A 23,824-nucleotide genomic window follows, 5' to 3' on the forward strand; every position below is an offset into this window, starting at 1 on the left:
AGTCGATTAGGGACCAGCAGAGGATGCACAAATGGAAGCAGAGAGCACAGCTAAGACACTAAATGAAAACTCTATACATGTCTTTACCAAGGAAGATGTAACCTAGGCCACACAGAAAGAATGTAATTCAGACACTAGAAACTACTATAATTGATAAGGAGGAGGCATTAGATAAGGAGCCTGCACCAAAAATGGATCAGGCACCAGAACGAAATAAGACACATCGAGGATGTGGAAGGAAATGAAATTCATAGTTGCAGAGGCACTAGCCATAATTTTCCATGTTTATTTAATGTCTGCAGTGGACTGGAGAATTGCAAACTTTACAACCTTATTCAAAAGATGTAAAGATAAGCACAACAGGACATGGATAGGGTAAATAGACAAGGTCTTTTCCCTGGGGTGGGGGAGTGCAGAACGAGAGGGCATAGGTTTAGGGTGAGAGGGGCAACTTTTTCACACAGAGGGTGGTATGTGTATGGAATGAGCTGCCAGAGGAAGTGGTAGAGGCTGGTACAATTGCAACATTTAAAAGGCATTTGGATGGGTATATGAACAGGAAGGGTTCGGAGGGATATGGGCCGGGTGCTGGCAGGTGGGACTAGATTGGGTTGGGATATCTGGTCGGCATGGACGAGTCAGACCGAAGGGTCTGTTTCCATGCTGTACATCTCTATGCTCTATAACTATAGGTCAATCAGTTTAACCTCAGTGGTGAGGAAGCTTTCAGAAACAATAACTTGGACAAAATTAACAATCACACAGAGAAATATGGATTTATTAAAGAAAGTCAGCCTAGATTTGTGTAAGGGTAAATCATGCTAGTTTTCTGAAGAGGGAAGAGACAGAGTTGATGACAAGAATGCAACTGAATTGGTAAACAGGTTTTCCAAAAGACATTTGATACAGCACAACTTGAAAAACTGGTGGGACAAATTACAGCTCATGCACTTTAAAGGGCAGTAGCACCAAGGATTAAGAATTAGCTGAGGCACCAGCAATAGAGAGTAATGGTCAATGATGCTTTTTGGCTGGTGGGAGCTTTATAATGAAATCAGTGTTGGGACGCAAGCTTTTCCTGAGATATATTAATGACATAGACTTTGGTGCAAAAGACAAAGTTTGTAGATGATACACAAGTTAAAGCATTGTACTGTGAGGCAGAGAGCACAGAACTTCAAAAGGACACAGATGAGTTAGTGGAATGGGCAGATTGGTGACAGGTGAAGTTCAATTTGGAAAAAATCTAAAATGATTCATTTTGGTAAGAAGAACATGGCGATACAATGTGGAATAAATGGCACAACTCTAGAGGAGGTGCAGGAACAGAGGAACTTGAGTGTACATGTACAGAGATGACAGGGCAGGTTGAGAGAGTGGTTACACTAGCATACAGATTGGTCAGTTAGCTCAGTTGGTTACAGTGATTAGATTAGATTACTTACAGTGTGGAAACAGGCCCTTCGGCCCAACAAGTCCACACCGCCCCGCCGAAGCGCAACCCACCCATACCCCTACATTTACCCCTTACCATGAAAGACTCTCCTTCTCAACCTCTCCCTCGTCTGAGGCACGGTGACCATCAAGTTAAATGATCACAGGTCAACTCTAATGAGAGAGCAGACTCACGGTCTGATCGGACTACATGACCTTTATCTTTAATTTCCTGGGTTTTATTAATAGGGCCGCAGAGTGCCACAGCAAGAACATTTTACTGATCATGTATAGAATACTGGTTCATTCTCAACTGTATGACTGCATCCAGTATTGGGCATACATTTAAGAAAGGATGTGAAGGTGTTGAAAAGTACAGAAAAGATTCACTAGAATGGTTCCATGATTAAGGAACTTCAACTATGCAAACAGATCAGAGAAAAGGAGAAAAGGCTGAGAGGAGATTTGATCAAGTGGAATTCAAAACCATGAGAGGTCTGGAGAGAGCAGTAAGGTTGAAACTGTTCTCACTCATGAAGAGAACAAGAATGAGAGAGCAAAGATTTATAGTAATTGCTAAAAGCACAAAAGAAAAAGAAAATCATGCAACAAGAGGTTAAGGTCTGGACTATGGTGGAGGCAATCGAAATATTCAAAAGGCATTAGACTGCAATCTGAAAAGGAAGAACGTGCAGTGTTACGGAGAGAAGAGAGGAGAACGGTGGTAAATAATTGCACACTTGGAGAATCGGCGCAGACAGGATGGGCTGAAGACGCTGTTTTGTGCTGTAATAATTGAGATTCTGTAACTATAGTATAAAATGACAAGGGATCTAGATCGAGTGGTTTGGAAGGAGACAGGCTTTTAGTAGATAGGTAAACAACAAAAAGAAAAAAACGGACTTAGATTAAATCAATTGGTAACAGAATTAGAGGGCTGTTGAGAATTCTTTTCACCCAGTGAGTGCAGTGGATGTTGCGAGCTTATTGCCTGAAATGGCGGCTGAGACTGAAACTTAGGTCTGAACTTGTCACATTAACTGCAGGATCAAAAGCTGTAAAGTGAGATTATTCATTTCCCATTCAACCAAGCACATTAGGCTAAACGTAAAGTTTCTATCGATCGAAGTAGGGTGCCATTGCCAGTTAGGTCATAGCAGGAGGATATCCCAATCTTTGTCACACTGTACAAACACACTGTGCTACATGGCCATGCTTGTAGCCATACCTGAGCACAGATATCACAGTACTGATAATGGCAATGTGCTTTCTTACTTACAACAGTGCTACCTTAAGAGGAATATGATACATTTCTTTTGGAGTCCTGACCAGCGTGATGACATCAAGAGCATACTTCTGGAATTCAAAAGCAATCCGCTGTTTTCTAAACTGAGAAATAAAAATGACATTAAAAAGATGCAATGCCGAGATTATAATTAAATTTGACACATTTAGTTTAGAATGTCTCTAAATTCTGTTCTCTCAAGCTGCACGTCTCACATATGCAATGTGAGATGTGCAATTGTCAAATACAAAAACTTAATGTTTTATCACGAGGCACAAAATAATTATCATCTCGGGTTCTGCTTGACATTTTCTCGAGAGTTACTTTTTGACTGTCCGGGGCTACTTCCTCATTCTCATTAACTCCATTAGACGATAATTTTACTTTTGGATTTATGTTGACAGTTTGAGTATTTATTCCCATACAGAGACAAAATTAGAAGAATCAATCGCTGCATTAAATATAAAGCTATACCGTGGTCATGTGCATTGTTGAGCTTTTTTTAAAAATTCATTCATGGGATGTGAGCATTGTTGGCTGGCTAGCAGTTATTGCCTATCCCTGGCGGGGATAAGTTCCTTTCTTGAACCACTGCTGTCCACCTGTGATTGGTTGACCCACAATGCCATTACAGTAGGAATTCTAGGATTTTGACCCAGCAACAGTGAAGGAATAGCAATATATTTCCAAGTCAGGATGGTGAGAGGCTTGAACAGGAACTTTCAAATGATATTCCCATGTATCTGCAGTCCTTATCCTTCTGAATAAAAGTGGTTGTGGGTTTGGAAGATGCTATCGGAGAATCTTTGGTGAATTTCTGCCATGCATATTGTACGTGGAACACATTGCTGATCCTGAGCGTCAGTGATGGAAGAAGTGGGGGTGGTGCCAATTAAGTGGGCTGCTTTGTCCTAGATGCTGCCAAGTTTCTTGAGTGTTGTTGGAGCTGCACCGATCCACACAAATGCAGAATGTTCCATCATACTCCTGACTTATGCCTTGTAGATGATGGATATTGGAGCATACTGGGTTGAGCTCAATTCTATTTTCACCCAATATACAAATCTCCATTCATTTACAGCAGATACCAGTTGGAAACTTTTCCTTAGGCCAAAATGTGACATTTGTTGTACACATTATTCCCAGCTGAAATCATAAAGGTTTAGAATCTTACTTGTCAGCATAACATTAGGGCCATGTTGCATTTATGCAGTAAACTACTGGGGCTCACAGATGATACATTTAGAATCATAGAGTCATAAAGATATACAGCACAGAAACAGACCCTTCGGTCCAACTCGTCCACACCGACCAGATATCCCAACCTAATCTAGTCTCACCTGTCAGCACCTGGCCCAAATCCCTCTAAACTCTTCCTATTCATATACCCATCCAGTTGCCTTTTAAATATTGCAATTGTACCAGCCTCCACCGCTTCCTCTGGCAGCTCATTCCATATACATACCACCCTCTGAGAAAAAGTTGCCCCTTAGGTCTCTTTTATATCTTTCCCCTCTCACCCTAAACCTATGCCCTCTAATTCTGGACTCCCCCCATCCCCAGGGAAAAGACTTTGTCTATTTACCCTATCCATGCCCCTCATGATTTTGCAAACCTCTACAAGGTCACCCTTCAGCCTCCGACACTCCAGGGAAAACAGCCCTAACCATGCAACCTCTTCCTATAGCTCAAATCCTCCAACCCTGGCAACATCCTTGTACATCTTTTCTGAACCCTTTCAAGTTTCACGACATCTTTGATTAAAGAGATATGCAAACTGTTTTCAAATCACTGACAAAAATAATCTTGATTTGGAGATGCCGGTGTTGGACTGGGGTGTACAAAGTTAAAAATCACACAACACCAGGTTATAGTCCAACAGGTTTAATTGGAAGCACACTAGCTTTCGGAGCGACGCTCCTTCATCAGGTGATACTGGAGGGCTCAATCCTAACAGAATTTATAGCAAAAATTTACAGTGTGATGTAACTGAAATTATACATTGAAAAATTGATTGTCTGTTAAGCCATTCATCTGTTAGAATACAGTGATAGTTTCACTTCTTTCATGTGTAAATCACAAAAATTTTTTTTCAAAAGTTGCATTCTCGGGTTAGCTGTTAACAATGGTGATAGCTAGACAATATGTTGAAGGTGTTGGCCCCCTGTGTTCTCTGTCTATGCCATGATGTTTAGACTGATTCTAATCTAAAAAGTGAGATAATGGAGTTTTACATAAATTTGTGCAGTTTTTGAGCTCAGAGTTCTACATAAATGCATGCAGTTTTTGTGCAAAGTACAATGTAACCCTGCAAGTATAAATTCATCCCACAAAATATATGTGTGCATGTGGATCTTTGTCTGTCTGGGTTGGGGGTTGTGAGTGTGAGAAAGTGTATGTGCGTGCGTGTAGTGAGTGCAGAGTGTCTTAAGTCTGTGAGGGGGTGCATGTGTGAGTGTATGTCTGTAAGGGTGTGTGTGGGTGTCTGTGTGCGTGTGTGTGTGTGTGTTCGCGTGTATAGGAGTGCCAGTGTGTGTGTGTGTGTGAGAGTGTGTGTGCGTAGGAGTATCTGTGTGTGTATATAGTGCAATGGTGGTCACCTGTAATGTGACATGAACCCAAGGTCCTGGTTGAGGCCCTCCCTATGGGTACCGAACTTAGCTATCAGCCTCTGCTCGGTTATGTAAATATTATAATCCAAAACTGACTGATGCAACCCCAGTGAGCATTCTTATCCGTTACTGTGGGCTAAACATCTCCTGTTATGACACATCCTAGTTTGGCAGGAAAATTCCTGCTTGGATAAACATATTTAGAAACTGAAGCTGGGAACTGATAATTTGTACATGTTGGCATTATAATTTATTCAGAATTCATTCACTAAAAATATGAAAATGTACAAAACCGTTGTTTTCATAATATGCAGATGGTTTTTCAAAGTTTTCAAGTATAAAAAATGCTGAATAACAACTGATTGGTTAGAGTAGGAATCTATGTTGCTATTTAATTATGGACTATTCTTGCGTGGAGAAATATATGCAAGAGCTGTGAATAAGGAGGGCTTTGGCCTTTGTAGAAGGTCAACATGAGAAGCTTACATAGTCACAACACTGTCTTTCACTACAATTTTCTTACCACAACTTTGTTGAAATCATCAGCAACAATATACAGAGCAACTGCAGTTACAACATCCATTGCCTGTGGAAACAAAATTCATTCATTGTCAAAAATCCACACAAAAATTTAGATTGTATCGTAAACATGCACTATTCAACAATATCACTTACCATAAAGACAAACTCTGCATAATCAATAAGGAAATGAAAGAGATATAATGTAAGAGGTGTCTGTAAAATAAAATAATAAAAACACAAGTTAACATATGTAATAAGACCATAAGAAATAGGGGCAGAAATTGACACCTCAAGCCTGCTTTGCCAATGTAAATTTTCACCAAATAAACAGAATGTAGCAATACAGACAGCAACATTTAGAGAAATAGCGTGATAGAATGCTAGGTTCCCATCTCTAATTTCTACTGCCTTTATACAAAGATAACAGAATCACATCACTGACAGACAAGGAAGGTTTTAGGGTAGTTCCTACTGAAACAAACATCCCTTCTGTAGTTTAACTGACAAACTCAGGACCCACATTTACTGAAGTATCAGATCTTCTAGCCCATTTGATTCAAAAGGAGCTTTTTAAAAAAATGATAGTTGTTTAATGTGAATCATGGAAGACAAACACCCCAGCAACTGTTCCCTACTTTTACCTGGCTAACTACCTTCTCTCTCAGGCTAATAGCAAGCTCAAAGACGTGCAAGAAAGGCCATCAGGATGACAGGGATAAAGATTTTTGTGGTATACTGAGACAGGGATGTAGATCATCCATGAGTTAAACAAATACCTACGTAAAACCACTACAAAGAATCAATTCCTTTGCTGGAAGTTGGTCAGACTCTCCCTGTCGTGAAGAATGAGCTATTAGGTTAAGGCTTAACAAACATATGGTCTGCAAATGCCTGTTCCTGTCTAATATTACATTCAGTAGCTATTATTAAGGTTAGAGCCTCCATTGAGCAGAAGCAATTCTTTGACTGCATTGAGCAATCCAACAAGCTTTACCAGCAAACTTTTCAGCAAAGATCACTGGATAGTGATCAGGGCTTTATTGATTTGTCTTGTCCCCAACAGCAAGGATATAAAGATACTTTCCATTTTTCCAATACCTTAGCTGAGTTTGGCAAATAGTCATGTTGAGCATCCTTTTGTGCTTATATGGCTCAGTTACATATTTGCAGTTTATTTTATCAGTGATCTGGATTGCTACAGGATCTCCAATGAGTTATTTTATACAAATTTAAATGTACATTCAGTATAACATCTCCTCCAGTCCCAGAACATATGAAATGCAGTTCACTTGCGACATAGGTCAGTGCTCAAAAATAAAAAAAAACAAGAAAGTTCAACAAAGATCATTGGTGGCTTAGTGGGAAGCACCCTTGCATGAGTCAGAACACTGGGACTTCAAGTCCCACTCCAGATGCACATAGTCCAGACAGGACTCAGCTTTCAGAGGTGCCAACTTTTAAACAACTTTAAAAGTTCCCATCTGCATGCTCAGGAGCAATTAAAGATTCCGTGGCAATAGTCAAGAGTAGCAGGGGAGCTGCCTAGTGTTCTGAAAAAGAATTATTTCTCAACTCATAAGGTGGTACTGGTCATTTTCCCACTGCTGTTTGTGGGAGGTTGTTGAGTGCAAATTGGCTGCTGTGTTTCCCACAATAAATGACTATGCTCTTAACTTCTTGCTCATTTCAAGGTCATAAAAAGCACTTTATAAATGTAAGGCTTTCTTTGGCTCTCAGTAAAATACATTTGATCAGTAATGAATGAATGGTTAAAAACTGACTCCTCAATACATTATGAACACACACATTTGCTAAATTTAGAGGAAGTCTATGTAGAAAAAGCCTTCACAATCAGAAGAAGTGAGTGCACTAAAGATCAGAAAACATTCACGAGGACACTTAACAGCACTCCTACTGTTCTACTCTCTGTTTTTAATTTAACTGTTAATAGATTCATGTTGAATCCAGTGTCATACAGTTAACTGAAGTGACCAGAAACACACAGCTAATAGTATGGTACTTACTTCATGGAACAGATTTCCAGAATATGGGGACACTCCTAGATCCAGCAAAGCAAGTCCTTCCACAACTAAAACGTAAAAAGAAACAGAACATTACAGTACTGCAAAATTACAAGCTGCAAGAAGTAGAATTGGAAATGCTTGGCGTGGATTAATTTCAAAGTAGGAGAGGGGATAGATTTAAGGTGAGAGGGGAAAGATAAGAAAGGGACCTCAGGGGAGAAAGCCTCCAGATGAGTTTATCAAACATTTTTAATAGTTTAAGGCTGTAAATTTTTTCACAGTTCCAAAATTGTTCAGAAATCTTCCAAAGTGCCTTACTCTACCAGGAAATAGACTACATAGAAATTAAGTAAATTCCACCATAAAATCGCAACTACTTCTTGCTCATATATGGAAATCCCTGAACACACTTAACTGGAATCTGTTCACTTCATTATCATGCTCCAAACTTTGGTAAGTAGGCCTGGAGCACCCAGTTATCTTCAATGAAGAAAGCTGGGAGAATAGAATAAAATCTTCACAATACAGGCTAGTTTCTTCAAACTTAACTCACTGCACAGGGTAAGAGAAAGTGAGGACTGCAAATGCTAGAGAGTCAGAGTTGAAAAGTGTGGCGCTGGAAAAGCACAACAAGTCGGGCAGCATCCAAGGAGCAGGACAATGGACGTTTTGGGCATAAGCCCTTCATCAGGGTACACCCACAAATGAAATTTCAAATTCAAGAGAAATTGTTTTTTGTTCCTTTCTTCCACTGATAAAATGCATAATTTTTATATGGTATATAATAAATTGGATACCAAATATTGAAAAGGAGACACACATTTTAACACTCACACAAATTTAGTACTCCTTATAATCAGCTGTAACGTTCACTCAAGAACTTCATTTCCTACATCTATCATTTCAGGGAAACTATTAATTGCAAAGATTATTACATGAATTGTTAAAAATTGTACCTTATTAGTCTAAATAGCAAAGTAAATAATATGCACCATAAAAAGCCTCTGTTGCAAATTTTACAAATGACACCAAATTTGATGCAGTTAAAATGATGGAAGGTGAGGTCAATGATGGGAGACCACCGTTTAATGAAACGCACAGATATAGTTCAATGCAGATAAATTTAAAATCATATATGACCACACAGTAGAATTACTAATCATAGAGACACAAAGTTGTACAGCATGGAAACAGACCCTTTGGTCCAACTCGTCCAGATTGCCTAAATTCATCTTATCCCATTTGCCAGCATTTGGCCCAGATTTATCCAAATCTTATTCATTTACCCATCCACCTGCTTTTTAAATGTTGTAATCGTACCAGCGTCCACCACTTACCCTGGTAGCTCATTCCATGCACTGATTACAGTCTGCACGTAAAAGTTGCCCCTTAGGTCCCTTTCTCATCTTCCCCTCTCATCTTAAACCTATGCCCTCTAGTTTTGGACTTGCCTACTTCGAAAAAGACCTTGTCTATTCACCCTATCCATGCCCCTCATGATTTTATAAGCTTCGAGAAGGTCACCCTTCAACCTCTGATTCTCCAGGGAAAATAGCCCCAGCCTATTCAGCCTCGCTCTATAGCTCAAATCCTCCAAACCAGGCAACATCCTTGTAAATCTTCTCTATACCCTTTCAGGTTTAACATCTTTCCTATAGCAGACCAGAATTGAACACAGCGTTCCAAAACTTGTGGAACCAACATCCTGTATAGCTACAACATAACATCCTAACTCCTATATACAGTGCTCTGAACAATAAAGGCAAGTGTGCCAAATGCCTTCTTCACTATCCCTTCTGCATGTGACTCCACCTTCAAGGAACTATGAACCTGCGCCCCAACATCTCTTTGTTCAGCAACTACTCCCTAAGCCCTGCCATTAATGTATAAGGCCTGCCTTAATTTACCTTTCCAAAATACAGAACCTCACATTTATCTAAATTAAACTCCATTTACCACTCCTAGGTTCATTAGCCCATCTGATCAAGGTCTCACTGTACTCTTAAATGCCTTCTTGGCGGTCTACTACACCACTAAATTTGGTGTCATCTGCACAATTACTAACCATACAAATGTATATATCCAAATCATTTATCTAAATGGCATTTATAAAAGGTAAAACCACTAATTTTGTCTCTGCTAATATTTCCCCTTTACTGTTGGGTTCTGTTCGCCGAGCTGGGAATTTGTGTTGCAGACGTTTCGTCCCGTCTAGGTGATATCCTCAGTGCTTGGGAGCCTCCTGTGAAGCGCTTCTGTGATGTTTCCTCCGGCATTTATAGTGATTTGTATCTGCGCTTCCAGTTGTCTGCTGCAGTGGCCGGTATATTGGGTCCAGGTCGATGTGCTTATTGATTGAATCTGTGGATGAGTGCCATGCCTCTAGGAATTCCCTAGCTGTTCTCCGTTTGGCTTGTCCTATAATAGTAGCGTTGTCCCAGTCAAACTCATGTTGTTTGTCATCTGCGTGTGTGGCTACTAAGGATAGCTGGTCATGTCGTTTTGTGGCTAGTTGGTGTTCATGGATGCGGATCGTTAGCTGTCTTCCTGTTTGTCCTATGTAGTGTTTTGTGCAGTCCCCCTTTACTGATAAGAATAATTCTGGCATCCTGACACAGTTACCAAAACAAGACATGAATATATCTAACAGGGATGTCAGAAAAGCAAAATTGGCAAATAAACATTTAAGTATATGATCAATCCTTTTTTAAAATAAAACTATTGAATACAGCCCTACTAACTTAACTCAACAGGTTCCAACAAAAGCAACTATAAATACATCACCCGAATATTTCACAACTCAAACACGATCTTGCCAGAAACAAGTCAAGTTTTGCAAAGGTAGGATCAGTAACTGCTTGAAAAAGTTTTAAAGTCAAAGTGCTTGGTAGTCGATGTGGGTTCAAGGAACTATGAACCTGCACCCCAACATCTCTTTGTTCAGCAACTACTCCCTATAGAATATAGAAACAATATAGAAACTGAGCACATACCCATACTTGCTAGGTAGAGGACACTTGATGCAATGTCAGGGCTATCCTTCATATGTGATGTTAAATGATTTAGCCATTTCTGTAGTTCATCCAGAGTCCTCACGTGTAAACCTACCTCTGTCTCAGACTATCATAGATTCAAGTCCTACTCTAAAACTGGAGCAGAAAACTCTAGGCTGGTCACCCAGGGTAGTAATGAGAGAATGCTGCAATGTCAAACATGGCATTAACTAGATGAAATATTAAGCGAAGACTTGTCATACTCTCTCAGACACATTCCTGATGAAGAGTTTATGCTCGAATAGTTGACTCTCCTGCTCCTCAGATGCCGCCTGACCAGCTGTGCTTTCCCAGCCCGACACCTTTTGACTCTGATCTCCAGTCCTCACTTTGTCCACGTACACTCAGATGTATTTTAGGGATCCAATGTCATTTGTTCAAATAGGAGGCGGCACGCTTTTCACTGGTGTCCTGGCTAATATTTAACTCTCCGTCAACATTCCAAAACAAAAATTCTGGTCACCACATTGCTATTTGTGAGAATTTGCTATGTATACTTTGGCTGCCACTTTTCTTGCATTACATCAGTGGCTACAAATCAGAAGAACTTCACAGGCGGCACGGTGGCACAGTGGTTAGCACTGCTGCCTCACAGCACCAGAGACCCGGGTTCAATTCCCGCCTCAGGCGACTGACTGTGTGGAGTTTGCACATTCTCCCCGTGTCTGCGTGGGTTTCCTCCGGGTGCTCCGGTTTCCTCCCACAGTCCAAAGATGTGCAGGTCAGGTGAATTGGCCATGCTAAATTGCCCGTAGTGTTAGGTAAGGGGTAAATGTAGGGGTATGGGTGGGTTGCGCTTCGACGGGGCGGTGTGGACTTGTTGGGCCGAAGGGCCTGTTTCCACACTGTAAGTAATCTAATCTAATCTAATGTAAGTAATCTAATCTAAAGTACCTTGAACCACCCCAAGCTTGTGAAAACTTCACCCCGATGGAGGAGCAGCACTCCGAAAGCTTGTGATCTATAGTCAGGACTATAATCTGGAATCATGTGACTTCTAAGCTTGTGAAAGGCAGGTTTTTAAAAATAGAGAAAGCAATAAGATCGACTCTGCAGCTCACTGCTGGCCAGTAAGCCTGGCAAAGCAACAGCAACTGCACCATCTGCTTGCCGAGGTGCCAGTACACATCTGGGGCTAGCAAATGCGTGGGAAAAGGTTTTGGAAAGATTCGATGGGGAGCTGCTTAACTGCAAGATCTCAGCAGCAAATTTGATTGTCACAGTTACACTTTCCTGAGATCCTGGTAACAGCATTGGAATGTGCATTTTTTTGGTGCGTTACACACATGTATTAAGCATTAAATATCTAAAATGGACAACATTGCTGGGGGATTTCTGCAGCTTAGTGACAATGACAAGCTCCAGGGGCCAGTCCACACTGACAGGAGGTGGGGGGAGGGGAGGGGGGGGGGGAATCAGCTTCACGGGTGGAATAAATGATAAAAGACACACAAAACAAATACCTCGCTTCCAAGAATTCAGAGGAGAGACCACTTCTACTCGCTCTGCGATAAACTCCACCAGCGAGGAGCGGAACAGCACAGCCCTGACGGTCACGGCCACGACCAGCACCAAGACTAAGGAGGCGGCCATTGTCCCAACCACCAGCCTCGGCGGCGGCGGCGGGAGGGGAGGGGCAAGAGTGGGAAGAGCGGAAACGGATGTGACGCAGGGCGCGATGCACCAGGGTCGCTGTAGTCCCCGCGCCACCCCGGTCGGACTACGGGGACCGTGATGCACCGCGCGGTCCCGAGGGCTGGTCCCGTGCGGAAGTTGCGCAACGGTGGCCGCCAGGGGAATTGACTGTCTCTGGTTTCGCGTTGGGATGTTTTGAGCAGTCAGTGTGGGGAGATATTGTCGAAATCATTTGATGCCCTTCCTCAAGACTGTTCCTCTGCGCCTCATGCCCAAACACAGTTTAAATAAGTAATAAAGGAAAACAGAAATTGCTGGGGAAAGCTCAGCGTTTGTAGAGAGAAATCAGAGTTAATATTTAAGGTCCAGAGGGCAAAAATACAATTGGGCAGACAAAGGAATGGGTGAAGGTCAACCTTGGGTAATCAATGGCTGCTAATGGGGACCATTACTGGCTGACAGTGTGCTGTGTGTGTGGTAGCAGCCCATGTGATAACAAGGCCTGGTGTGTGTAGGTTGGGATAGGGATATGGGGAGAAAGTGAGGTCTGCAGATGCTGGAGATCAGAGCTGAAAATGTGCAGCAGGTCAGGCAGCATCCAAGGAACAGGAGAATCGACGTTTCGGGCATAAGCCCTTCTTCAGGAATGAGGAAAGTTTGTCCAGCAGGCTAAGATAAAAGGTAGGGAGGATGGACTTGGGGGAGGGGTGTCGGAAATGTGATAGGTGGAAAGAGGTCAAGGTGAGGGTGATAGGTCAGACTGGGGTGGGGGCGGAGAGGTCGGGAAGAAGATTGCAGGTTAGGAAGGCGGTGCTGAGTTCGATGGATTTGACTGAGACAAGGTGGGGGGAGGGGAAATGAGGAAACTGTTGAAATCCGAGTTCATCCCTTGTGGTTGGAGGGTTCCTAGCCGGAAGATGAGGCGCTCTTCCTCCAACCGTCGTGTTGTTGTGGTCTGGCAATGGAGGAGTCCAAAGACCTGCATATCCTTGGTGGAGTGGGAGGGGGAGTTGAAGTGTTGAGCCACAGGGTGGTTGGGTTGGTTGGTCCGGGTGTCCCAGAGGTGTTTTCTGAAACGCTCCACAAGTAGGCAGCCTGTCTCCCCAATATAGAGGAGGCCACATCGGGTGCAGAGGATGCAATAGATGATGTGAGTGGAGGTGCAGGTGAATCTGTGGCGGATATGGAAGTTTCCTTTGGGGCCTTGGAGGGAGGTGAGGGGGGAGGTGTGGGCGCAAGTCTTGCACCTCCTGCAGTTGCAGGGGAAGGTGCTGGGAGTGGAGGTTGGGTTGGTGGGGGGTGTGGATCTGACGAGGGAGTCACGGAGGGAGTGGTCTTTATGGAATGCTGATAGGGGAGGGGAGGGAAATATATCCTTGGTGGTGGGGTCCGTTTGGAGGTGGTGGAAATGACGGCGGATGATGCGCTGTACATGGAGATTGGTGGGGTGGTAGGTGAGGACCAGTGGGGTTCTGTGGGATATGGGAGCAGGTGATCAGGCCCTAAAATAATTGAACTTGATTTGGAGTCTGAAAGGTTGTAGGTCACCAATCGGTGTAATTGAGGACACAGTACAGAGGTTCATCCCAAAGAAAAGAAAGATTATCCAGTGTGATACAATTCTTCCAACTCGCACTGAGCTTTGCTGGAACACTGTAGTAAGCCCGGGATAGAGATGTTGGCCAGGGAACATGGGTGGTGTGTTGAAGTGCCAGACAATAGGAAGCCCAGGGCCATTTTGCAGACAAAACGTAGGTGTTGAATGTCTGTGGCCTTTTTAGTATCTTGTAAGATGATGAATGGTACCATAATGGTCTACTTTGTGCCATGGTTTTCAACCCTGTGTTAAACCTGGCCTAGCTTTTTTCAGCTTCCTCACTCTGGCATGACTGCCTCTACCCTTTGTTTTACTCATGTATGGAATGTAGGTGTCACTGGCTAGGCTAGTGTTTATTGTTCATTGCTAATTGTCCAAGCCGGAGAGCAGTTAAGCATCGATCACTTTGTCGTGTGTTTGAAGTCACATGTTTGCCAGACCAGGTAAGGATAGCAGTATCCTTCCCTAAAAGGACATTTGTGAACCAGAGATGTTTTTCCAAACAAAATGACAATGGTTTTGTGGTCTTTATTAGATTCATAATGCAGCAATCTAGGTTTGCCACAGAATAAGACACTGGGCTACTTTAATAAAAACAGAAAGCGCTGGAGAAACTCAGCAGTTCTGGCAACATCTGAGAGAGAAATAGAGCTAATAGTTTGAGTCTGATATGACCTTTCTTCGAATCATTAACTGTTTCTCTCTCCACAGATACTTCCTGATCTGCTGAGATTCTCTGGTGCTTTCTGATTTTTTAATTTCAGATTCCCAGCATCTGCAGTGTTTTACTTTTACTGGGCTGCTTTCTCCTTTACCAATTGAGTTTTTCTTCAAATGTAGATCAACTGATATTAAAGTTGCATTTCTGCAGGAAGACGGTCTTAAGAGGGAAATGTGTCTTCGTTATCCAAAAGGGACACCTAATGTAGTGGAGTCACACTGGAGATTGAATAAAAGCATATAAGTTGATATTTCTCAGTACATTCTGTCTGATTAAAGTTGGGTTGTCTTCAGTTAAAAAGAGACCCTACCATATTTTATTGGCATAATGAGGGGCAGTTTTCAGACATTGACTAGAAGCAGAGCCTAATGGGAAAGACAGTAGAGCAACAATGGCAAGAGTTTCTGGGTGTAATTGAGGACACAGTACAGAGGTTCATCCTAAAGAAAAGAAAGATTATCCAGTGAGGGGTTAGACAGCCATGGTTGACAAATGAAGTCAGGAAATGTATCAAAGAAAAAGAGAGAGCCTATTCAGTAGCCAAGAGCACTGGGAAATCAGAAGAATGGAAGACTACAAAAACAAACAGAGGATAACAAAGAAAGAAATAAGGAAAGAGAGGATCAAATATGAAGGTAAGTTAGCCAGTAATATTATAAATGGTGGTAGTAAAAGTTTCTTTCAATACAGAAGAAACAAACAAAAGGCAAAAGTAGACATTTGGCCATTCCAAATTGATGCTGGAAGGCTAGTGCTGGGAGATAAGGAAATAGCTGAAGAACTTAATAAGTACTTGTGTCAGTCTTCACAGTGGAAGACATGAGTAATATCCCAACAATTAAGGAGAGTCAGGGGGCAGAGTTGAGTATGGTAACCATTACAAAAGAGGAAGTGCTAGAAAAGCTAAAAGATCTAAAAATCGATAAATCTGGCCCAGATGGGCTACATCCTAGAGTTCTGAGCGAGGTGGCTGAGGAAATAGCGGAGGCGCTGACTGTGATCTTTCAAACATCACTGGAGTCAGGGAAAGTCCCAGATGATTGGAAGATCGCTGTTGTAACCCCTTGTTCAAGAAAGGATCAAGACAAAAGATGGAAAATTATAGGCCGATTAGCCTAACCTCGGTTGTAGGTACATTTCTAGAATCCATCGTTAAGGATGAAATTTCCAAATTCTTGGAGGTGCAGGGTCAGATTAGAACAAGTTGGCATGGATTTAGAACATAGAACAATACAGCACAGAACAGGCCCTTTGGCCCACGATGTTGTGCCGAACATTTGTCCTAGCTTAAGCACCCTTCCATGTACCTATCCAATTGCCGCTTAAAGGTCACCAAAGATTCTGACTCTACCACTCCCACAGGCAGCGCATTCCATGCCCCCACCACTCTCTGGGTAAAGAACCCACCCCTGACATCTCCCCTATACCTTCCACCCTTTACCTTAAATTTATGTCCCCTTGTAACACTCTGTTGTACCCGGGGAAAAAGTTTCTGACTGTCTACTCTATCTATTCCTCTGATCATCTTATAAACCTCTATCAAGTCACCCCACATCCTTCGCCGTTCCAACGAGAAAAGGCCTAGCACTCTCAACCTATCCTCGTACAACCTATTCTCCATTCCAGGCAACATCCTGGTAAATCTTCTCTGCGCCCTCTCCAAAGCTTCCACACCTTCCCTAAAGTGAGGCGACCAGAACTGCACACAGTACTGCAAATGTGGCCTAACCAAAGTCCTGTACAGTTGGAACATCACTTCACGACTCTTGAATTCAATCCCTCTGCTAATGAATGCTAATACACCATAGACCTTCTTACAAGCTCTATCCACCTGAGTGGCAACTTTCAAAGACCTATGAACATAGACCCCAAGATCCCTCTGTTCCTCCACCTCACTAAGAACCCTACCGTTAACCCTGTATTCCGTATTCTTATTTGTCTTTCCAAAATGGACAACCTCACACTTGGCAGGGTTGAACTCCATCTGCCACTCCTCAGCCCAGCTCTGCATCATATCCAAGTCCCTTTGCAGCCGACAAGAGCCCTCCTCACTATCCACAACTCCACCAATCTTCGTATCATCTGCAAATTTACTGATCCACACTTCGACTCCCTCATCCAAGTCATTAATAAAAATTATGAACAGCAGAGGACCCATAACTGATCCCTGCGGAACTCCACTTGTAACTGGGCTCCAGGCTGAATATTTACCATCTACCACCACTTTCTGACTTCGACCGGTTAGCCAGTTTTCTATCCAATTGGCCAAATTTCCCTCTATCCCATGCCTCCTGACTTTCCGCATAAGCCTACCATGGGGAACCTTATCAAATGCCTTACTAAAATCCATGTATACTACATCCACTGCTCTACCCTCATCCACATGCTTGGTCACCTCTTCAAAGAATTCAATCAGACTTGTAAGGCAAGACCTACCCTTCACAAATCCGTGCTGGCTGTCCCTAATCAAGCAGTGCCTTTCCAGATACTCATAAATCCTATCCCTCAGTACCCTTTCCATTACTTTACCTACCACTGAAGTAAGACAAACTGGCCTGTAATTCCTGGGGTTATCCCTATTCCCTTTTTTGAACAGGGGCACAACATTCGCCACTCTTCAGTCCCCTGGTATCACCCCCGTTGACAGTGAAGATGAAAAGATCATTGCCAACGGTACTGCAATTTCCTCTCTTGCTTCCCACATAATCCTAGGATATATCCCATCAGGCTCAGGGGACTTGTCTATCCTCAAGTTGTTCAAAATGTCCAACACATCTTCCTTCCTAACATCATCTCCTCTAGCTTACCAGTCCGTTTCACATTCTCCTCTTCAACAATACGGTTCCTCTCATTCGTAAATACTGAAGAAAAGTACTCATTCAAGACCTCTCCTATCTCTTCCGACTCAATACACAGTCTCCCACTACTGTCCTTGATCGGACCTACCCTCGTTCTCGTCATTCTCATGTTTCTCACATACGCATAAAATGCCTTTGGGTTATCCTTGATCCTATCCGCCAAAGATTTTTCATGCCCTCTCTTGGCTCTCCTAATTCCTTTCTTCAGGTCCCTTCTGGCTATCCTGTATCCCTCCACTGCTCTGTCTGAACCCTGTTTCCTCAACCTTATGTAAGCCTCCTTCTTCCTCTTTACAAGACATTCAACCTCCCTCGTCAACCAAGGTTCCCTCACACGACCATTTCTTTCCTGCCTGACCGGTACATACATATCAAGGACACGTCGTATCTGTTCCTTGAAAAAGTTCCACATTTCCACGACATCCTTCCCCGATAGCCTATGCTCCCAACTTATGCTCCTCAGATCCTGTCTTACAGCATCGTAATTACCCCTCCCCCAATTGTAAAACCTACCCTGTTGCATGCACCTATCTCTCTCCATAACCAAGGTGAAAGTCAAAGAATTGCGATCACCATTACCAAAATGTTCACCCACTAACAAGCCCATCACTTGTCCCGGTTCATTACCGAGTACCAAATCCAAAATGGCCTCCCCTCTGGTCGGACAATCTACATACTGTGTTAGAAAAGCTTCCTGGACACACTGCACAAACACCGCCCCATCCAATCTACTTGATCTAAAGAGCTTCCAATCAATATTTGGGAAGTTGAAATCGCCCATGACTACTACCCTGTGGCTTCTGCACCTTTCCAAAATCTGTTTCTCCACATCTCTGCTGCTATTGGGGGGCCTATAGTAAACACCCAACAAGGTGACTGCACCTTTCCTATTTCTGACTTCAGCCCATACTACCTCCAAAGGCAGATCCCCCTCGAACTGCCTTTCTGCAGCTGTTATACCATTTCTAATTAGCAACGCCACCCCCCCTCCTTTTTTACCACCCTCCCTAATCCTACTGAAACATCTGTAACCAGGAACCTCCAACAACCATTCCGGTCCCTCTTCTATCCACGTTTCCGTGATGGCCACAACATCGTAGTCCCAGGTACCTATCCACGCCTTAAGTTCACCGACCTTATTTCTGATACTCCTTGCGTTGAAGTATATGCACTTGAACCCATCTCTGTGTCCGCAAGTATTCCTTGTCAGTGCTACTTTCTTCACAGCCTCCCACATACTTGGACATCCTGACAAACAGCTAGCCTACTTGCTGGACTACAAGTCCGGATCCCATCCCCCTGCCAAATTAGTTTAAACCCCCCCGAAGATAGCTAGCAAACCTACCCCCCAGGATATTGGTGCCCTTCTGGTTCAGGTGCAACCCGTCCTGCTTATACAAGTCCCACCTTCCCCAGAATGCAGTCCAATTGTCCAAATACCTGAAGCCCTCCCTCCTACACCATCCTTGCAGCCACGTGTTCAACTGCACACTCTCCCTATTCCTTGCCTCACTGTCATGTGGCACCGGCAACAACCCAGAGATGATGACTCTGTCTGTCCTAGCTTTCAGCTTTCAGCCTAACTCCCTGAGCTGTTGAATGACCTCCCCACCTCTCTTCCTACCTATGTCGTTGGTGCCAACGTGCACCATGACTTCTGGCTGCACACCCTCCCCCTTAAGGATTCTGAAGACACGGTCCGAGACGTCTCGGACCCTGGCACCCGGGAGGCAACAAACCATCCGAGAGTCTCGCCCATGCCCACAGAATCGCCTGTCCGTCCCTCTAACTAGAGAGTCTCCTATAACTAGCGCTCTCCTCCTCTCCCCCTTTCCCTTCTGAGTCTCAGAGCCAGACCTCACGCCACAGACCCGGTCACTGCAGCTTACCCCTGCTAGGCTGTCCCCCCCACCAGTATCCAAAGCGGTATACCTATTGTTTAGGGGAATGACTACAGGGGATCCCTGCACTGCCTGCTTCCTCCCCTTCCCACCTCTAACTGTTACCCAGCTACCTCTGTTCTCTGGCGTAACTATGTTCCTGTAGCTTCTATCTATCACCTTCTCAGCCTCTCGAATAATCCTCAGTTCATCCAACTCCAGTTCCAGTTCCCTAACTCGTTCTGTGAGGAGCAGAATCTGACTGCATTTCCTGCAGATGAAGTTGGCAGGAGTATCGGTGGTCACCCCTACCTCAAACATCCGGCAGGAGGAACATTCCACTACCTGCGCTGCCATTACTCTACACTTCGTCTCCAAAGCAAGAACACTGAGTAGCTTACCTGTGAACTTTAAAGTTAGGTTAGAGGAGGAGGATGGGAGGGAGGCCCTACTATGTAGGGCCTGGGGTTTAGAACACACCCACTTAAATATCAATCACTTACCTTCCCGACCAGCTCTGCGCTCCAACCTCACCTCTGCCCAGCTCGCGCCGCTCTCTGCCGAGAAAAGACCGTTGGCGTCGAGGTAAGTTCTTTTTATATCACTTACCTTCCCGACCAGCTCTGCGCTCCAACCTCACTTCCGCCCAGCTCGCGCCGCTCTCTGCTGAGAAAAGGTAAGGGGAGTTGTGCCTGACAAACCTGTTAGAATTCTTTGAAGAGGTAACAAGTAGGTTAGGCCAGGGAAATCCAGTGGATGACAGAAGGCAGAGTGTTGGGATGAAAGGTTCTTTTTCGGAATGGCAGCTGGTGACAAGTGGGGTCCCGCAGGTTTGAGTGTTGGGGCCGTAGTTGTTCACTTTATACATTAATGATCTGGATGAAGGTACTGGGGGTATTCTGGTGAAGTTTGCTGATAATACGAAGTTAGGTGGACAGGCAGGTAGTACTGAGGTGGGGAAGCTGCAGAAAGATTTAGACAGTTTAGGAGAGTGGTCCAGGAAATGGCTGATGAAATTCAATGTGAGCAAGTGCGAGGGCTTGCGCTTTGGAAAAAAGAATACAGGCATAGACTATTTTTTAAACAGTGAGAAAATTCATAAAGTCAAAGTACAAAGGGATCTAGGAGTGCTAGTCCAGGCTTCTCTAAAGGTTGATTTGCAGATTGAGTCTGTGATTAAGAAAGCAAATGTAATGTTGTCATTTATCTCAAGAGAGTTGGAACATAAAAGCAGCAATGTGCTTCTGAGACTTTATAAAGCTCTAGTTAGGTCCTATTTAAAATACTGTGACCAATTTTGGGCCCCACGCCTCAGGAAGGACATACTGTCACTGGAGTGTGTCCAGCGGAGATTCACACAGATGATCCCTGGAATGGTAGGTCTAACATACAATGAATCCTGGGATTGTATTCATTAGAGTTTAGAAGGTTGAGGGGAGATCTAATGGAAAGTTACAAGATAATGCATGGCTTAGAAAGGGTGGACACTGTGAAGTTGTTTCTGTTAGACGGGGAGACTAGGGCCCACGGGCACAGCCTTAGCTTTAGAGGGGGTCAATTTAGAACGGAAATGAGGAGACATTTCTTCAGCCAGAGAGTGGTGGGCATGTGGAATTCATTGCCACGGAGCGCAGTGGAGGCTGGGACGCTCGGTGTCTTCAAGGCAGAGATTGATAAGTTCTTGATCTCGCAAGGAATTAAGGCTATGGGGAGAGTGTGGGTAAGTGGAATTGGAACACCCATCAGCCATGATTGAATGGCGGAGTGGACTCGATGGGCCAAATGGCCTTGCTTCCACTTCTATGTCTTATTTGTCTTATCTTTATGATACATTTTCTTTGTGGGGTGATAGCATTTAATTTGAAAACATTGTAATAAATGGGCATAAAGCAGAATTCAAAACTGGAAGTTAGGCTTCGAACTACATTGGACTGAAAATCAGGTAGAATGGATTAAGTGTCACTGCATCAACAATCTTATTGGAAAATGTTAGCTCCATTGCTATTTGTCAAATTCAGGCTTCACAAAAAAAATACAATAGCTTTGAAAACTGAAATGAAGGAATTTCAAATTCCAATTGGACAATTGAATTGGCTGAGCACCCAAACAAGGCCAAGTCTCTTAGTTAAAGTATTAGGGTTAAGTACAGCTATGAAAAATCCCATTGTGGAAGATGAAGTTAAAAATCACAACACCAGCTTATGGGTCCCATAACCACCTGATAAAGGAGCAGTGCTCAGAAAGCTAGTGCTTCCAAATAAATCTGTTGGACTATAATCTGGTGTTGTGTGATTTTTGACTTTGTACACCCCAGTCCAACATCAGTACCTCCAAATCATAATAGTGGAGGATATTATACAGGCAAACAAAGGATTAGGAAAAATAAAGCAAAGATGGAGCCTTGTGTTTTGAAGTTTCCTTCCTTGAAGATGCCAGGAACATGAAACGTTTAGTTTTTCTTGTGACGCTTATGTCTATCTCTGTGATGGGTTCCAAATCCCAGAGAGTTTATAATTTCTCACATGGGTAAGTAAGGTGGATACTGTCCTTTAACGTAAGAGTGTCATATATAGACAGGATGGTTAAAAAGGTGTTTAGCATGCTTGCCTCTGTTGCTCAGTCCTTTGAGTGTAGGAGTTGGGAATTTATGTTGTGGTGAGGCCTCTTCTGGAATATTGTTCTGGTTGCCCAATTCTAGGAAGGATATTGTTAAGCTGGAGAGGGTTCAGAAGAGATTTACCAGGATGGTGTCGGGTATGGAAGGTTTGCGTTATAAAGAAAGGCTGGGGCCTTTTTCCACCGGAACATGAGAGGTGACCTGATAGAAGTTTATAAAATCATGAGGTGCATAATGGAGTTAATGGTAGTTGTCTTTTCCCTAGGATGAGAGATTTCAAGACTAGGGGACACATTTTTAAGGTGAGAGGAGAAAGATTTAAAAAAGACATGATGGGCACATTTTTTACACAGAGGGTGGTTTGAGTGTGGAATGAACGTCCTGAGGAAATGGTGGATGTGGGTACAATTACAACGTTTAAAAGACATTTGGATAGGTACATGAATCGGAAAGGTTTGGAGAGATGTGGGCCGGGAGCAGGCAGGTGGGACTAGTTTAGTATGGGATTATGTTTGGCATGGACTGGTTGGGCCGAAGGGTCTGTTTCCGTGCTGTATGACTCTAAGCTAAAATGAACAGAACAGTAGTAAAAAGTGCCGTAGCAGCAGAGATTCTCACTCTTGGTGAGCTTTCAAATATGGCATTCTCCTTTCCAAAAATATTGGAAGAAATTCTATAAAGGAAAACAGCAGCAACGCTCATTGACTGCTACATTGATACTAAGTCACTATGGGATAAAGTACACTCAACAAATGGGTGATTGAAAAAAGACTGAGGATCGATATTGCAGTTTTAAAATTGATGGTGGAAAAATTGGGACATCTCCAAATTGTAATGGGTGGACAGTGGCAGTTACCCATCTGATTATTTTACAAAGAAAGCAGCAAGTTCTAAGAAACTGTTGAACATACCGGGAAAAGGATGCTTGGATTTTAACATGCAAAGAAAAAAATTGGGAATATATTCTGTTGTCATTTTTCTGTTATCATCTAACATTGTCTGAAGTAATGCCTGAGACTGAATGTAGGGAGGGGAGAGGTGATGGATATATTAATTAATGAGTTAATTGGGTTACAGTTGGTTTTATATATAAAGGGAACTGGAAAGCAGTGGGTGAGTATTTTAAGGAGTATGTCTAAATAAAATAAAGCTATCACTAAAAGTATGGACTTGAATTCTGTTTAAAAATCATTCTTTTTGGAGTATGTCATTATGTCTCTATTTGCGTCATATTCACCTCGGTATTTCTCTCTGCTATTACTTCTTAGTTCCCATTTTCCTGCCATGGTACGAGCAATCGTCCTGCAAGGAAATTGGTCCGAGCTCTGTTTAGATGCAACCATTTCGGCTTGTATAGGTTCTATCTCTCCCACAAACTTGTGCCAATGACCCAGAAATCTAAACCCATGGACGATTGCTAGTACCATGGCAGGAGAATGGGAACCAAGAAGTAATAGCAGAGAGAAATACCGAGGTGAATATGACGCAAATAGAAGGGCTTATGCCCGAAACGTCGATTCTCCTGCTCCTACTATATTTACTAGTTCCACTTTCCTGCACTAGGGCCCATGGATTTGAATGTTATG

The 23,824-nt window shown here is 43.1% G+C and overlaps 1 protein-coding gene across 1 annotated transcript in view; it reads right to left on the reverse strand.

Moving 5' to 3' along the window:
• The window catches only part of pigu (phosphatidylinositol glycan anchor biosynthesis, class U), a 30,596-nt gene extending 18,053 nt beyond the window's left edge, over positions 1 to 12,543 (reverse strand). Inside the window, exons 1-5 of the mRNA XM_043710760.2 lie at positions 12,394 to 12,543; positions 7,878 to 7,942; positions 6,007 to 6,066; positions 5,855 to 5,917; positions 2,714 to 2,823 (exon numbers count right to left, since the gene is read on the reverse strand). Coding sequence (XP_043566695.2) covers positions 2,714 to 2,823; positions 5,855 to 5,917; positions 6,007 to 6,066; positions 7,878 to 7,942; positions 12,394 to 12,523 — 428 coding nt within the window. The 5' untranslated portion in view covers positions 12,524 to 12,543. The remainder of the gene's footprint in view (positions 1 to 2,713; positions 2,824 to 5,854; positions 5,918 to 6,006; positions 6,067 to 7,877; positions 7,943 to 12,393) is intronic.
• Positions 12,544 to 23,824: the final 11,281 nt, after the last annotated feature.

Source organism: Chiloscyllium plagiosum, unplaced genomic scaffold (genome assembly GCF_037043375.1).
Source record: "Chiloscyllium plagiosum isolate Xiang-an unplaced genomic scaffold, Cpla_swu_hap1 HiC_scaffold_15, whole genome shotgun sequence".
Lineage (NCBI taxonomy): Eukaryota > Metazoa > Chordata > Chondrichthyes > Orectolobiformes > Hemiscylliidae > Chiloscyllium > Chiloscyllium plagiosum.